The 17,500-nt window shown below is 49.4% G+C and overlaps 2 protein-coding genes across 2 annotated transcripts in view; one reads left to right on the top strand and one right to left on the bottom strand.

Moving 5' to 3' along the window:
- Positions 1-17,500, top strand: part of LOC145431207 (uncharacterized) — a 382,620-nt gene that overhangs the window by 312,795 nt on the left and 52,325 nt on the right. The window lies entirely within an intron of this gene.
- Positions 1-17,500, bottom strand: part of LOC113028833 (activin receptor type-2B-like) — a 31,430-nt gene that overhangs the window by 6,403 nt on the left and 7,527 nt on the right. Inside the window, exons 3-8 of the mRNA XM_080306901.1 lie at positions 6,021-6,228; positions 3,146-3,252; positions 2,736-2,884; positions 1,793-1,936; positions 1,575-1,718; positions 1,350-1,498 (exon numbers count right to left, since the gene is read on the bottom strand). Of these exons, the coding sequence (XP_080163027.1) occupies positions 1,350-1,498; positions 1,575-1,718; positions 1,793-1,936; positions 2,736-2,884; positions 3,146-3,252; positions 6,021-6,228 (901 nt within the window). The remainder of the gene's footprint in view (positions 1-1,349; positions 1,499-1,574; positions 1,719-1,792; positions 1,937-2,735; positions 2,885-3,145; positions 3,253-6,020; positions 6,229-17,500) is intronic.

Here is a 17,500-nt window from a genome sequence, read left to right as displayed (position 1 = left end):
ACCCCGCCCACAGTCCTGCTCCTCATCGATCTACTGTGTTATTCAACTACAGCTCCCATGATGCTTTTAGCTGCTGCCTACAGCACTCTGATTTCTGTGGTGTCAACATGTACTACTATATGCATGTAGTAGTACATGTAGTAGCTTTCATCTAGCCGTGCAGGTTGTGATTCAGCCCCAGCACACACTGAGCTCTACACTTCCTGCTAACCTGCTGCTGCATGCTGATACTGTGAGTCTCTGTATGTGTTCACTGTGGAGCTGAAAGCAGCAGAGCAGCGTGTGAGCAGCGTGTAAGCAGCGTGTGAACAGCGTGTTAGCGGCGTGTGAGCAGCGTGTTAGCGGCGTGTTAGCAGCATGTGAGCAGCGTGTTAGCAGCATTCGAGCAGCGTGTTAGCAGCGTGTGAGCAGCATTCGAGCAGTGTGTGAATAGCGTGTTAGCAGTGTGTGAACAGCGTGTTAGCAGCGTGTGAACAGCGTGTGAGCAGCGTGTGAGCAGCATTCGAGCAGCGTGTTAGCAGTGTGTGAACAGCGTGTTAGCAGCGTGTGAACAGCGTGTTAGCAGCGTGTGAACAGCGTGTGAACAGCGTGTGAGCAGCATGTGAGCAGCATGTGAGCAGCGTGTGAGCAGCGTGTGAACAGCGTGTGAGCAGCATTCGAGCAGCGTGTTAGCAGCGTGTTAGCAGTGTGTGAACAGCGTGTTAGCAGCATTCGAGCAGCATGTTAGTAGCGTGTGAGCAGCGTGTGAGCAGCGTGTTAGCAGCGCGTGAGCAGCGTGTTAGCAGCATTCGAGCAGCGTGTTAGTAGTGTGTGAGCAGCATTCGAGCAGCGTGTTAGCAGTGTGTGAACAGCGTGTTAGCAGCATGTGAGCAGCGTGTTAGTAGTGTGTGCGCAGCGTGTGAGCAGCATTCGAGCAGCGTGTTAGCAGTGTGTGAACAGCATGTTAGCAGCATGTGAGCAGCGTGTTAGCAGCATGTCGAGCAGCGTGTTAGCAGCATGTCGAGCAGCGTGTTAGTAGCGTGTGAGCAGCGTGTTAGCAGTGTGTGAACAGCGTGTTAGCAGCGTGTTAGCAGCATTCGAGCAGCGTGTTAGCAGCATTCGAGCAGCGTGTGAGCAGCGTGTGAGCAGCGTGTTAGCAGTATTCGAGCAGTGTGTTAGCAGCGTGTGAGCAGCTGCTGCGCGTTGAGCACGTGAACATAAGCGATCTCTGAGATTCTGAAGTAAAAACGAGCAGCGTGAACTGTGACGTCCTCTAACGCTGACTCACAGCTCCACCGTGTGGCAGCAGCTCGTCACTGCAGACTAGGGTTTCCTGTCTGATCTGTAGGTGTGGGGGTTTGTGGGCAGACCTGTGGGCGATGGCCGGTTTGGGACCCTCTCCCTTCAGTTGGGGGACGTCTTCGTGGAGGTACGCCAGGCCGCGTGCCGTCGTCTCGGCTATGTGGCACAGCTCGGACCAGCTGATCATGTTTCCCTTCAGGAAGCCCGACAGCGAGCCCTGCAGAGACAAACATCAGGAGATCGACCCCACACCCCCGGGAGTTTCTGACCCCCCCTCGGCCCCCCTTCCTCACCCTCTCGTGGAACTCTGTGATGAGCCACAGCTCGGCCTCGGGGTGGCTCCCTCGTTTCTCTGCGGCGATGAACCTCAGGATGTTCTTGTGCCTCATGCCCGGCGTCATGAACACGTCCCTCTCGGTCTCCCAGGAGTCCTTATTCTGCAAGGAGGAGGAGGTGAGGAAGGGTTGGGAGTCAGGACGGCTGCCCTGATGCTCGGAGCAAACACCGGTACCTGCATGGGGAAGATCTTCACGGCCATGTGTTCGTTCATCATCTGAGCCTTCCAGACGCAGCCGAAGCGCCCCCTGGCTTTCACCTCCAGCAGCTGCAGAGGCTTCAGCCCCAGCAGGGGGGAGGCAGGAGGTGGACCAGGATCCTGGAGGAGAGGAAAGGAGAGTGGGGGAGGGCATCAATGTGACACATTTATAGACAGCAACATGACAGAAGCCCCTCCCATGTCAGAATTAATGTGACCCCTGAATCCTCCCTTAGTTATGCTGCAGTAGGTGTAGGCTGCTGGGGGATTCCCATGATGCACTGGGTGTTTCTTCTTCACTCACTATGTGTTAACAGACCTCTCTGCACTGAATCATATCTGTTATTAACCTCTGTCTCTCTTCCACAGCATGTCTTTGTCCTGTCTTCCTTCTCTCACCCTAACCAGCAGCAGATGGCCCCGCCCCTCCCTGAGCCTGGTTCTGCTGGAGGTTTCTTCCTGTTAAAAGGGAGTTTTTCCTTCCTACTGTCACCAAAGTGCTTGTTCATAGGGGGTCATGTGATTGTTGGGTTTTTCTCTGTATCTATTATTGTGCGATCTACTGTACAATATAAAGCGCCTCGAGGCGACTGCTGTTGTGATTTGGTGCTGTATGAATAAAAACTGAACCACAGGTGAGAGTGCTGTCAATACACGGGCCACCTGTTCAGGTGAATCCCGCCTCTCGCCCTATCAGACCGATTGGCCGTGTTTTACAGTTCAATATGAGGAACCACGATGTGGTGACAAACCCTCGTTTGAGATGTTTCCTGCTGCAGTGCCTGCAGACCACCAGCAGATGGAGCCGTCTCAGCATTGCAGAGTCAAACTGACGTCATCAGCTCCGGTCTGCAGGTCAAAGTAACCGAGTACTTCTACTCGTTTCATCAAAAGGTAAGCGTGAGTGTTTGAGGCTCACCTCGGCAATGTCCACGTGTCCATACGGAGGTTTGCGGTGTTGGTACATCCAGACGGTGGTGAGCAGAGCGACAGACAGCATGGTGACGGGCAGCAGGCAGTAAATCATCACGTTTAACACACCCACGCTGTGGGGCGGGGCCTTGATCACTGACACACACAGAAAGACTGCATTTACATTTAAAAGGACTTTATTGGCGCTGGGTTACCATGGTAACTTTGGAAACGCCCCTGACAGTCTGGTGCGAGGAAACCTGCCGACGGGTTTCAGTATATCAAGACTGTACATAAAAGATGGAGGAGGCACCCATGACACCACCTGTTGAAGTCACGACCTCATGAAGCACAAACAATGATACGAGGAGAAGACACGTGTGACACGTGCTAACGGACCAATCAGATGGCACTCACGTGGCACGGTGATGTCCGGCAGGTGGGTGAAGCGCTCGTTGCAGAAGTTTCCTTCACAGCAGCAGAAGAAGACCTGCGGGCTCTCCTCGGTGGCCACACACTGCTGCCTGAGAGAGAGACAGGAAATGACTTCACACACAGTAACACTCTGACTAGGGCTGCTCAATTAATCGAATTTTAATCACGATTACGATCTGGGCTTTCAAGGATCATTAAAAATGACTGAGCCAATTATTAGCCCCTCCCTCGTGCTTTACTCTCGCGCTGCTCCGTGTGGCAAATCGAGCGCACCTCTCTGAATTTCGAACACGTGTCACAACAATAAGAGGACCCGAGGGAAGCTCGGAAAGCTCAGCAGAAGTTATTTGGAGAGGAGAGTGACTGCTGTTGGTTGAAAAGAGGTAAAAACCTTCAGTGGTGTGGAAACATTATGGGTTCAGTCAGACGTGGATCAAGTAGACACAGTGTGTAAACTTTGCTACAGTGTAGCTGCACCACAGAGCAACACTGCAAAGCTCACTAAACATAGATGTTTACATTTCTTATATTGCAAACATTTGCACTGTTATCAGTATTTGTGTGACACACTAATGTGTGATCCCATCAGAAGTAGTACTATATTAAAACTGTTGTAAAATATTGATAAGAAACACAGCTAAATGTGGGGTATAAATCAGCGGGTAAACCCTGTTATTTGTTACGTTTTATGAAGTAGAAGGACTGGAAAAAATGCCAAAGCCTAGCCAGCCGCGGGCGCCATTTTGGTTTCCTTTCTCCACTTACTTCAGGTCGTTTAGCTGAATAAGCTCCTTGTCGTGTCCTGATTTTGTGAATATGAATGTTAATCTGCTGTTGGCAGTGAAGAACGACTGTTTACTGGTTCTGAAAAGTGATTTTGAGAATGTTAAAGCTAAAGCTAAGCCTGCCAGCATACACATGACTCTTTCATGTATTTGTGAGCTACTAAGCTAAATTGGTTTAAGACCAAGCACTGGTATGTTGGTTAAAACAATCAGAATACATAGGTATTTGGGTTAAAAGTTAGAGGTAAAAATGTATTTGAACATGCATTTCATATTGTTTTGGATTGTCATTCAGAGAGAATAGCCGAGTAAATGATTTGAAGGTCACTACACGTGAAGTACTTTTGGTTGCCATGAAAAGATCGTGGTATTGCAGCTTGAACATACAGACGGTTTTATTGTTATTTCTGTTGTATATAGAGAATGGTGATGCTGCAAGTTAAAAATACATGTGATTGTATAAATAAATATGGCAGAAGCGAGGCAAAGAGAAACTTCACCAGTCGTCTCTGTCTCATCATTTCCCTGTTTTGCAGGAACATTTAATCTGTTTTACCGGCCCATACTCTGGGTCGGTTACATTTGCACACTGTTTTATATTATTTTTTGACAGGCTCCTGCATGGGGTGGGAGATGTTGTCCAACAGGGATGACAGCTTAGCCACCGTTCTCCTGTCACTGTCCACCTCCACTGGGTCCAGAGGGCAGAACAGAGCTGGCCCTGATCAGCCTGTTCAGTCTCTTCCTGTCCCCGGCAGAGATGCTGCCGCCCCAGCAGACCACAGAGTAAAGGAAGGCTGAGGCCACCGCAGAGTCACAGAAGGTCTTCAGGAGTGGGCCCTCCACTCCAAACGACCTGAGTCCCTGCAGCAGGTACAGCCTGCTCTGCCCTCTCCTGTAGAGGGCGTCTGAGTTATGAGTCCAGTTTGTTGTTCAGATGAACACCAAGGTACCTGTAGCTGATTCATTACTATTAATGAAGGTTACTCTCCACACCAACACCAGCTAGATGTTTAAATCTTAATATAAATGAGTAACAGTAGGTGAACATTAGGTAAGGCGCGTATATAAAACCGTAGTAAAGGGACCTCTGTGTCGGGCTCGTAGCTGAAAACTAGCTTTACTTTGTTGTCTGGCTCAACTTTGCTAGCAGAGACAGAGAGAGGCGTTGATTGTTTCAGAGGAAAACAGGAACAACTGCTCGGTGACAGCTCATACTTTTTTCTCCCCCCTCGCTCACAGACACATCACGGGTACAGCAGTCCATCCTCCCTGCAGCACGGACTACACTGCCCATCAGGCTTTAGGGCGATGCCTGCAACACTCTGCCTGTTGCCTTCATATTAAATCATTTAAAAAAATATTTCTTCACGTCATTATGCGGCTGCAAGTAGAGGTGACATCAGAGCCTCTTAATGCGTGTTTGGTTTGGGAATCACCAAAAACAGAGAGAGCACAGCCTGACGTATGAAACAGGAAAAGACCGCCGTGTAATCCATTTATTTCAACAAAGTAACTGTATTCTGATTACCACCTTTTTAAACGGTAACTGTAATGGAATATAGTTACTCATATTTTGTATTCTGCATGTATTCCATTACTCCCAACACTGCCAGGGATAAAGTGGCGTTCCACCCTCGTGACCGCGTGGTCTGCAGCACACAGTACACCCAGGTGGGAGGACGCAGCCCCCCAGCATGTTGCCCTGTTTTAATCCCACAGAGGATCTTCAGGGTCAATGATCACGTCCCTGTGAGCAGCTGCTCTGAAGGGAAACAGGAACGCAGCAGGACAGGACAGACTGACTGTCATAGATTTGTTTACATGCATTTACAGGACTTCAGTCATTGTGGGGTCTACCTGACAACATAAAACACATTCAGGTGACTGTGGCTGTGATTTGGATCGAAGCAGATCCTGGATCAGCTCAGTGCAAGAAGGTAAACGTGACAGCATGGATCACACTGTGGTCGGTGTGTGATGATTGGCTGGAGGAGCTCATTTATGTTGTTTGAAGGCAAGGTGTGTGTGTGTGTGTGTGTGTGTGTGTGTGTGTGTGTGTGTGTGTGTACCGGTCGTAGCAGTTGAAGTCGTCCAGCCAGCATCCCTTCTTCACCAGCTCGATGGAGCCCGAGTTGTTCCTCCAGGAGGCGTAGCAGTGCGAGCGTTTGTCCTGCTCGTCCTCGCAGCGCTCCACGCCGCTCTGGTTCGTCTTCTCGGTCTCGTAGTTCACGTTGTAGTACACACACTCCCTGGTGTCGGCAGTCCCACGGCTCAGCCCTGCAGCACACACACACACACACAGAGGAAATGCTTTCATGGTGTGTCACAAAGCGTCCTCCACAGTCCTCCACACTCATCTAATTAAAGCACAGAGAAGAAGAGCGGAGCACCAATAACGAGCTGGACCGCCTGCTGCCGGCGACAGCGAGCTCAGACCAGGGGCGGATCCTTTTTTTCCAAACACACATGCAGCTGGTTACATGTAGTTAGAATGATTCAAATGCAGTACGTACAGGGTGGGAATGGTTGGTGATACTAAAGTCCTGTTTGTGGCACATTAGTATATGTGAGGGGGCAAACTCCTCAAGATGGGTGGTGACCGTGGTGGCCATTTAGAAGTCGGCCATCTTGGATACAACTTTTGTTTTTCCAATAGGAAGAGGGCCATGTGACACATCACACTTATTGGTAATGTCACAAGGACAACAACGGTGTGCTTGGTTTCAACGTAACTTTATTCTTTCATGAGTTATTTACAAGTTTCTGACCACTTATAACATGTGTGCAACGTGCTGCCCATTGTGTTGGATTGTCAATGCAACCCTCTTCTCCCACTCTTCACACTGATAGCAACACCGCAGGAGAAACGCCAGCACAGGCATCCAGGTGCTGCACATCTCGTATCTTCACACCACAGACGACTGCAGTACATTCAACGCTGCAGCTCTCCCGCTGCCAGCCGTACACATCACCACCACCAAACACACCCCGCCACATACCTCCATCGCCCGCTTCACCCCCATCCGCGAGCAGGCAAGCCCCGACCATCGGCGCCCCACGCCCCGGCCCAGCGACAGGGAAGTGTCCACTCTGGCGGTCGCCCGCGCCTCCAGCGGAAGCCCGGAGCTGGCCTGGTGGCCGCCCATGTGCAAACAGCGAGGACTGCAGGAGAGCAGAGGGAAGCTTCACCTCACACCGTCTGCACACACATCACGGCAGCACTCCGTCGTTATCACAAAGCTCGATCAGAGAGGAAGCCCAGAGCACACCATCAACACGTGTTCTTAGCTGTGATTGGAGGATAAATCAAACACTTCCTGCACTCACAGCATGAAGCCACAAACCGCAGCGGCCGTCCCGCTGAGTGCTCCAACCATCTCCTCTGCTCCTCTTTCCTAAACCTTCAATCAATTTCTTTTATTTTTTGTTTGTTTGTTTGCTTTTTCCTCTCTCGCTCTCTTTCTGTCTCCCTGTCCTGTCCCCCAGTCATGTCTGTCCCATCTGTAACAACTGAAAATAAAATAAATACATAATTATAATAAAGGTCAATCAAATGGACCAATATGGCGAGACCATGATGATCCACTCGGCATCTTTCTTGGCCTTCAGACAATTCTGACGGCTAAAGATCCAAACGGGACAACAAAACAAAACTGTAGCTGCATCTTCAGAGGAGTCTCCGTGGTAACCCTGCTGATACTGCATGATGTCACAGCTTTAATCTCAGTGTGCCCTAAACACACTGTAAATAAAAGATGGTCGTAGCCACCGTGACCCCACCCACTCTGAATCCTTCACAGTGTTTCAGCCGTTGTTTCAGAGCCCGAGGTGACCAAGCAGGTGGAGTACACACACACACACACACACACACACACACACACACCTGCTGATCAGTAACATCCAATCAAAATCCTAGAATTTCTGAAGCTCCACCTTCTCGGGCACTCTGTTGCTACAGTGACCTCACAGCAGCCCTATTATTGGTCGCCTGATGTCATTAAAAGTGCAGGTGCAGCTCAGCCGCTAATGTTAGCGTGAGGAGCAGCAGGCGGAGCTTCACGTGTTCATGTCATAAATCCTACAGTCTGCTCACAAAGAGAGGAGCTGCAGGGAGAAAAGAGGCGTGGTTACTGTGGTGATCGGGAATAAAGCTGCCGCACTGCATTATGGGACAGAAAGCAGCACCTCTGATGATACTGCAATAGCAGGGAGTACACACAGGGCTTTAGCAGTAATGTTTGCAGGAAAGTACTACGACTGAACCATCATCAGTATTCTGCAGGTCGACCTCGGTTACCATGGAGACCTGTGTGCTGATGTCACTGTGTGTCATGTGACATTTACTCAGACGGCTTCTTCAGTTAAACTGGAGCAGCGAGTTCACACAAACACACCTTTGAAACAACCACTGAGCTGCTGTCAGTCGCTCTCCGTGTACTGAAGCTAAATCACATCTAATAAAACCAAGCTGACGTTTGAACTTTGACCTGAACACAAACATCAGGGTTCATTTTCCCACCGTTAGTCAAACCCAGGACTTTGAGTTCTGTCAGAGGCCGCCTCAGCTTTCAGCACGAGACCCTGTGTGCCAGAGGTGGAGCAGGCGTCCTATTACAAGCTTGATTTCATCATAATATCACAAAAAACACAAAACATGAACATTTCCTTTTTACAAACCGGCCCTGGAGCATCCCAGCAGCTTTCAGACACGTACAGCAGCAGTGTGAGCGGCACCATCAGGATCTGTGCTGGATACACTCGGGGATCGACTCCTAATGTCTGCTCACAGTCGTTTACACACACACACACAACGCTCTGATGTCAGGTGACAGCAGGTTTATGGTCACAGAGCAGAGCGGTGATAACGCCGCCCACCCTCGCTGCGTTCTCATGACCTCGGTGACAGCGGCACAGATGTTGCGGCGAGCACGCCGATGCTCACGTCACGAAGCGGGATCGGCGACAGCTGCAGCATTGTTCTGTGTGAGCGCGGCACGGACTCGAACCCTCGGCCTTCCAGCTGCACCGTCGTGCACATTAACATTTGTGTGCTGCATACGTGTGAAAGTGTGTGACCTCTGACCTCCGGCGTCTCCAGATGACACGCATGCAGACGTGAGCCAACTGCGAATGGCTCGACTGTGAGCGCGCCGCTTTCTAATGCAAAGTAAGCTCATAGCAGCTATTAGAGCCTTTGTAAACTCCAGACACCAGGGGTCAGAGGTCACGCTCTCATATGCAAACCAGCACATATATGCACCAGCACACACACACACGGGCATCTGGCAGACCAATTATGTGCGTGCATATGTTAGTGTGATGACAGGGCAGCATATAAGATGTAAAGTCATGGGAACTAATCACACACACACACACACACACACACACACACTGGGGTAACTGGTTCCCACAGACGGCCCAGGCCCTGTGCTGGGTAAGAACCTTGTATTTAGGCGTCCTGCCCTTCAGTACAGTTTCAGACCTAAATGACCCAAACAAGGTGAGGACACGCCTCCTCCTGACCACTGACTGCCTTTACTGATGTCTTGTAGCAGGGCCGGGTGCTATGAGGCTTTCTCTGACCTCTGCTAATGTAGCTGTGTTTCCTGCATCTATCGTTCAGACTCCAGGACAATGAGCGTATGTGCACGGCGTTCCCACGAGAGCGAGCGGACAGATGGACGCTGGTCTGACGAGCGATCGACACAGAACAAACTGCGAGCACATAAAGATCGGACAGAAGCAGAGGATGGAGCTACAGCTGGAGTGAAGCTGACTCGTTCACCACGTCCTCAAACACACACGAAGCTTCTGTGGAGCTTTTTACATCATGTTTATGTGGTTTTCAAAACGATCCCTGATGCTGGATCAAGTACTTTGAATTAAACTGAATACAAATTTGGTCGATACACCAGGACATCAAACTAAAGCTGCGAGAGGACGAACTACTGAAGAAGTAATCAGAGCCTCAAGTCAACTCGTACAACAGACAAGGAGCACAAATTCTACTGTGAGGGACCTGCTCACAAACAAACTGAAACCACCCGGTATCGTTCCTGGTATCGTTCAACAGCGCCTCTTCTTTCTCAGGAGACTGAAAAGATTCGGCATGAGCCCCCGCATCCTCAGGACCTTCTATCACTGTGCCATTGAGAGCATCCTCACTGGATGCATCACCACCTGGTATGGCAACAGCATCGCCTACAACCGCAAAGCTCTCCAGTGAGTAGTGCGGTGCTCTGAACGGATAATTGGAGGTGAGCTTCCCTCCCTCCAAGACATCTACAGGAAGCGGTGCCTGAGGAAAGCGGGGAGGATCATCAAGGACTCCAGTCACCCCAGCCATAAACTGTTCAGACTGCTTCCATCAGGAAGGAGGTTCTGCAGCATCCGGTCCCGTACCAGCAGACTGAGAGACAGCTTCTTCCACCAGGCCATCAGACTGCTGAACACGTCATAGACACCTCAGCTTCACTACTGGAACTTCAACATTATGCACTCCATACTGTACAGTAATGCCACTGTTTTGCACATGTCTCACTCTGTATATTTTATTTTATTTATTTTATATATTTTATTTATTGTTTACTCTATTTAATTTGTAAAATATGTGTACACACACACACACACACACACACACACACGTAGAAAAATATTTAGTATACACATCCAGAAATGCATATACTATTATATATTGTACATATATTTATTAGTTTCAGATGTAGCCATTCTTGTATTTTGCTTGTTTACATTATTGTATTTTGCACAACTCTGTTGCTTGTGAAGCTCGCACACAAGAATTTCACTCACATGTGCTGTACCAATGTACCTGCACATGTGATGTGACAATAAAAGTGATTTGATTTGATCGAGGGACAGGAAAGTGAGCAGTACTATAAATAATAACATAAAGAATGAACTCAGCACGGCCCACCATCCACCCCGACCTCCTCCTGCAGGCGCTTCACTGGCCTGCAATGTTGCAGCACCAGTGGCACGTGAGCGTGCACGAGGCCCGGCCTGCACGCTCATGAGTCGACAGCCGATGGTGGCTGGCCCATCTGATCTGGGGAGGACGACCTGCACCAGAGCCTGAGGGTGAGCTTTGTTGACGACGTCCAGACAACATCTGTCTCCGTCACCTCTGGGAGGAGACGGGATCCCCACCTCCCACCACCACCCCTCCTCCATGTTCTCACGGGAGACAGAGAGAGTCATCCCCTGAGTGAGGGGGGAGGGGCCGTCTGTCCCCAGGGAACAATCAGTTTTTCAATGACCCCCCATCTGTTCGCTGCTCGTGATTGGCCGATTGGTCCTGCTTGGCGCCCTGTGAGGTCAGACGGTGTCAAGAGTCAGGCCTCACGGGTCGTCGTGTTGTGAGGCGGTCAGCAGGAGGTGACAGCTCTGTGACATCATCGTGGATGGAAGCGTGGAGCTGCGAGCGCCGTCCTCACTGACGTGTTACTTCCTGTTTGTACAGCACGGGTTCAAACACTGCAGGCTGAGCTCAGCTGGTGACAGTGGGAGGAAGAACGCCCCTTTAACAGGAAGAGACGTCCCACAGAGGCAGAGCTGGGCCCATCTCCTAGGAATAAAAGGCAGAGCAGAGCGAAGCAAGTGATGTTGCCCGTCTGTGGTCACTAACGTCCACGCCTGGGAAACGTTTGTTGGCGTCGCACCTTCAGGCGCCAGAGCGAGCAGCAAACACGTTAGCTTCATGAAACCAAACCCTCTGATCACCTGCTGCTGTACGCTGACTCTCACACAGCCGAGCAGGGCGGAGCTGACACACGCGGCAGTTTACGGCGATGATGGGCGTTACCTTGGTAACACTGCTCTTAAAAACTCAACTGAAGATCAGAGGTTAAAGTGCGAAACAATAACTGATACAGGAAGTGCTCGCTCACTCTGCACATACTTTTACATGGTCAGGACACGGTACCAGTACACGTGCTGGGAGTACTGGTACTGCAGTAACAGGCTCCGCTGCTGTGAGAGCCTCGCCTCTCTGCGGCTCCCTCGCCCGGCCTCGGGTACCAGGAGCTGCAGCTGGATCTCAGGTCCAGGACAGCGAAACCATGGAAGGCTGTGACCTCACACACCAGCACGCCATCAGAGCCTGAACCTTGGGGGAGGGGGGTGTAAGGTTAAACTCTCTCACTGAGGTGATGCAGGAGGAGGAGCCAGTCTGCACAGTCAGCACAGGTTTAGGAGAACGAACACCTGATCCATCCCAGCGACAGCCGTCCCTCAGCTCGGGCTTCTTCCTGTTCAGAGGGAGTTCTTCCTTCCTACTGAGCAGCGAGCTGCTGATAGGCTCGTCTGACTGTTGGGGTTTCCCACCCCTATCGCAGGGTCTTTACGCTAAAGCAGCTGGAGGCTGTGATTTGGTGCTGCTGTATAAATAAAGTTGAGTTGATTCTGAAAAAGAGAAGACAGTAAACGCAACGTGAGGCGTTTTTAAGGTTTCCACGACGAGGTGAAACTCCGCCCCTTTGCAGATGTAAGTATGACTCAGCTGTCACCAGCCTAAAGCTCCGCCTCTGAGACCTGATAGGCTATCCATCACCAAGATCAACGTAAAACTGGACATGTGTGTGCTGTTTTTAATGATGTCATGTGACCCATAATGAGGTCACTGTACTAACAGAGCATCCAGGAAGGCGGAGCTCTTCAGGGAGGATTTTGATGATGTTGCTCATCTGCAGGTACGTGAGTGTCAGCTGATCGTGTCTGCGGGTTAACGATGGTGCTGATTAACGAGCCGCTAACACAGCGCTGAGTCAGCGCTCTCACACGCTGAGATGGCTGCTTGGATCATGTGACTCTGTGCTCTGATTGCAGCGTCCATGTTTCACCGCTCTGATAGACGACCTGCTTTCTCAGATCAATGCAGAGGGAGGAGGAGTCCGCCGTGACCCCGCCCTCACACACACCGTCAGCCCGGGAGGATTTCTGTGTGCCATGGATGCTCAGTATGTTGGCGCCGTTGTTGTCATGTGACCATGCATGTTATAAACCTCTGGGTTTTCTTACCTGAGGAAGCAGCAGCAACGGTGCTTTTTATTGTAAACACAGTGAATCAGACGATCCTACCCGGAGCACTCTGCAACAGCGGGAAGGAAGAACTCCCTCTGAACAGGAAGAAACCTCCAGCAACACCAGGCTGAGGGAGGGGCGGGGCCATCTGAGGGGAGGAATACGGGACAAAGACGCGTCGTGGAAGAGAGCCATGGATGAATAATGACTGATGACTCGATGCAGAGAGGTGTATGTCACATGGTGACTGATGAAGAAACACTCAGTGCATCATGGGTAGAGCTGGGCGATATGAGATTTTTTCATATCACGATATGTTTTTTTCATTTCAGGCGATAACGATATCTATCACGATATCAGCCAAATAACTATATTTGTAAGATTTAAATGTGCCGTTGCTCACAAGTAAAATGTGAAATAATCAGCAGCTTGTTTTTATTTAAATATTTATTTCCCATAATAAGTTCAACAGGGTAGATGTACTTAAGGAACATGAGACTTTTTCAGATAAATAAAGGCAAATATTGCAAACTACACAAAAGGCAGCCGCTAAAGCGTTTAAGTTTCAAAATAGAACAAACGAAACAGACTAAATTGTCAAATCCACTTAGAAACAAAATATTAATTCTAAAAATAAATCTTAGTTTGTTTTACAGAAGAACAGACAAAACTGACTAACTTTTGTCAATATCAAATAAACTGAGAACTAAAAGGAAATTCTCAATCTCTCCTTGTTGTATAGCTGAGCTTTTCAAACAGTTTTAACAGTTACTTTAGTCTGACAAAAGCCGAATGACGAATTAGCGCTTCCAGTCAGAGACTGAGGCTACGTCCACACGTACACGGGTATTTTTGAAAACGGAGATTTTCCGTTTCCGTTTTAAAAAATAATCCCGTCCACACATAAAAGCAGAAATGAAGGAAAATGCTGCTATGAACATGCCAAAGCAGCAGGTGGCGCTAGATTCCTAACCGTGCAGAAATGTTGGCCAATCAGAAGTCTAGAAGCCTCGGTGGGAAAAAGTAAACAAAGCTGGGGCATAGAAGCAGAACCGAGTCGTATGTGTGGAGGGACAGTAACTGTGTGTATATGTAAGCATTTAAACACTGCAGAGAGTAGAATTAACAGTATTGTAGAAATTCATTTCACTGAAACAATAACGTGGCGCACAGTGTGACGCATGCACCAGTTTATTGTATTTCCAGACTTGCTTTCGGCACAATTTACAGTGCACGCTACTCTGTTTTTTGTCAGACTTGAAATAGCCGAAATACCTTCACACTACGGAGCTTCTATGGCTCTTCCGTTCGACAATCTCTCCGGCGTTGGAACCATCATCTGTTTTCTCTTCGGTCACGCTCGGTTGATTTTTCTAGTCGGCACACTCATTTCCTCCATTATGCGCTAGCTCCATTACCCGCTGGCTGCTTCCCAAACAAACACACGTGCGGCTTGGCACTTGTGCTGTACGTAACAAGTCACGCGACGTGACGCTGCGGCTGTGATTGGTTCGGCTCTGCGCTACTTAATTTGGATTGGCTGACCTTTTTTTTTTTTTTTTTTTTTTTTTAAAGAGGACAAGAGCGGCGAGGTCTATCGCGATAGCTTAATTTCTCTATCGAGTAAAAGTTATATCGCGATACATATCGTTATCGTTCTATCGCCCAGCTCTAATCATGGGATTCTCCTATATCTATTGCTTATCGTCACAGTAACGCGTCTCCACGTGCCATGACGTAATTAATACGAACGCTACAACGAAGGTGGACGTCGAGGCGACGCTGTACCTGCTGCTCAGCCTGTGACTGTTCGTCACACGCGCGGACCACGGCGTTGTTGGAAACATGTCCCTCGTTGACCGGTTTTAAAAAATGGCGGTTCAGATTTTTGTAAACAAGACGCTCTGATCGAGCACAGCTACTGACCAGCCAATCGCTGACATGCAGTGTGACGCCACATTTTAGTACCTGCTTGGATGACTTGCAACCCTGGGTGACAAGGAACCTAGAATGTACCTGGTACCAGGAACCCAATGGAAAACCATGGAAACCGTGATGAAACGCCCCGAGTCGATCCCAGTAGGAACAGAAAAAGGGGGTCCTCACTTTTCCACAGCTCCGAATCAGGTGTGTGTCTGTGCAGCCTCAGCAGCTCGAAGCTTCCTGCATGTCTGTGGAAGTGTTAGCCTGTGGGCTCATCTGGACTGGACTCAGACCTGAGCCCAGCATGGATGTGAACACAGTTCTCTGCATTTCCTCAGAGCAGTTTATGCTTTAAAGGATCTTACCTGGTAGACCTCATAAAAGCAACGGCGCCATGTGTGAGCAGCTCAACCACACCTCAGAGCAGCGCTGGGCGATATGCCGTAAAATCCATATCACGGTATAATTTGAAGCATGTGCGGTAAAGATATGTATCGCGATATATTCCTTTCTTCTGTATAACGTATTTTACACACTATAAGGTGCGCTGAAAATCCTTAAATTTTCTCATAAATCGTCCGTGCGCCTTAAGTATGAATTCTGGTTGTGCTTACTGACCTCAAACCGATTTTATGTGCTACACGGCGCTCAAACATCTGTCAAAAAATGTTTTAGTACCACTTTGGTAAGCTACGAAGCCGCACCGCTTGATGGATTGTTGGACCATTATGGCTACTGTAATCAAGGAGCCTCGCGGAGTAATCTGGGTCCTAAACTCCGCCCTTCAGGTCCCAAAGCCAAACGAACACTGCAGCATCACTGAGAGTTACAAACTGTCAAAATTCCTTCATCTTTAATACAATGATCAGCGTTGCAACTTTACCAGGTGTAACAATTAAGTTTAACATCCAGGCATCCATGAAAACAGGATTTATTAAATTTAACGGAGTTAGAAGTTAGCAGGAAATTAGCTTGCTAGCTTCCACCTAAACATGATATAGCATGTTCTGACTGAGAGATTTTTGAAAAATTAAAACGTACAGCTCTGCTGTCACTTCAAACATGAATGAAGACAGAAAACTAAACAGCAGTGACGTTTGTAAGGTTACTGAAGTTGGGCTAGCTGGTAGATAATGATGTGCTACGTGAGCGCTAGCTACACAGCTATGTTAGCATAAACACAGTGAAGCTGGAGGATGAACGCTAACTTTTTTCCACTCGATAAAAGTTAACGTGAAGGTTCCTGATGGTTAGGGACAAATGCAATCGCATGGTAGGATGCTGTAAACGGACCAAACTTCAGTCAGGAGAACAACTGAGATAATCCATCCACATTTGCTTTTACTGTCGCCGCATAATCTGCAGATGATGTGGTTTACAGCCGCTGCGATGCTTTCGACCAAAACAGGTGCAGCTTGATGACACCATCAACATGTGCTATTGCGGTAGAGTGGTATAGTCAAAATCTGTACCGTTAGCCAAATTTATATCGTTTCTACTGCCCACCCCCACCTCAAACTGGCTGCTAAAAGCTCTGTGATGGACGGGAGACGGAGACATAAACATGTCCTCATGAATAATTACTGTGCTGCCTTCACCTCTCCCAGAGTGCTGCTGAGCTCTGATTCACCACGTGGGTTCAGCCCGCACAGCGACACTCGTGAGGATTCCTGCTGAGAGGTTTCACGCTACCCAAGTCTTCAAGCCTCAGAGAGAGAGCGCCGTCCTCACAGGAAGTGCCGCCATCCTCATTCATGCTGACTGCTACCACCCTTGTACAAACTGAAGTGGCCTCACAGCTCTGCTCTGGACCCAGCACCTCCCCCTCTCCCATCTCCTCCTCCTGACCCCGTGTCATTACTCTGAGGGAGCTGCGAGGAGAACAAAAACAGACACTGGGCCTTTAAATCCTGCCAGCAGCCAGGAGAGACCCATCCCCCATCATGCATCTCTCCCTTAGCCCCCCTCGATGTTCAGGCCCTGCAGGGAGCCGGAGCACTGAACACACCCCGACGCTGGGCTCTGTTTCACCCGGCAATAAAACAACAACAACAAAACAAAAGCACACACCACTGTGAGCGAGCCGCCGCTCAGCGTCAGGCTGAAGGTGAACCCGACACTCCTCCTCACAGGCCTGCAGTGATGAGCAGCTCAGCGTCCGATTCTGAGGCGCGTCCACACGGAGACGCTTCAGGAAAACAGGACAAGACTCAGGACAAGACTCAGCAGTCCATCTGCATCTTAAGGTCAAAGGTCACTCTTTCGAGGATGCCAATGTTCACATTTTGGACAGAGAGGACAGATGGTTTGAAAGAGGAGTGAAAGAAGCATCTATGTCCACTGTGAGCGACCATCTTTGAACAGAGGCGGGGTTTACGACACCAACTCTCTGCCATCTATAATCCAGTTTTGAGATCCCTCCCAGACGCCTTAACGCCCACTCACATCCTGGGCCATCTGACCTCAGGAATTCGCATGATAAGGTGGGGCCAGGTTTCACAATGAACACACCCGAAACTCTGGCTGATTGGGACCCATGCCCAGTTTCCCACCTTGGCTCAGGCGATTAGAGGATCATCAGGGGGTC

This window comes from Astatotilapia calliptera, chromosome 9, assembly GCF_964374335.1.
Source record: "Astatotilapia calliptera chromosome 9, fAstCal68.1, whole genome shotgun sequence".
NCBI classification, from domain to species: domain Eukaryota; kingdom Metazoa; phylum Chordata; class Actinopteri; order Cichliformes; family Cichlidae; genus Astatotilapia; species Astatotilapia calliptera.
Note: the sequence above shows the minus strand (reverse complement) of the source record. Positions and strands in the feature narration are given on the sequence as shown.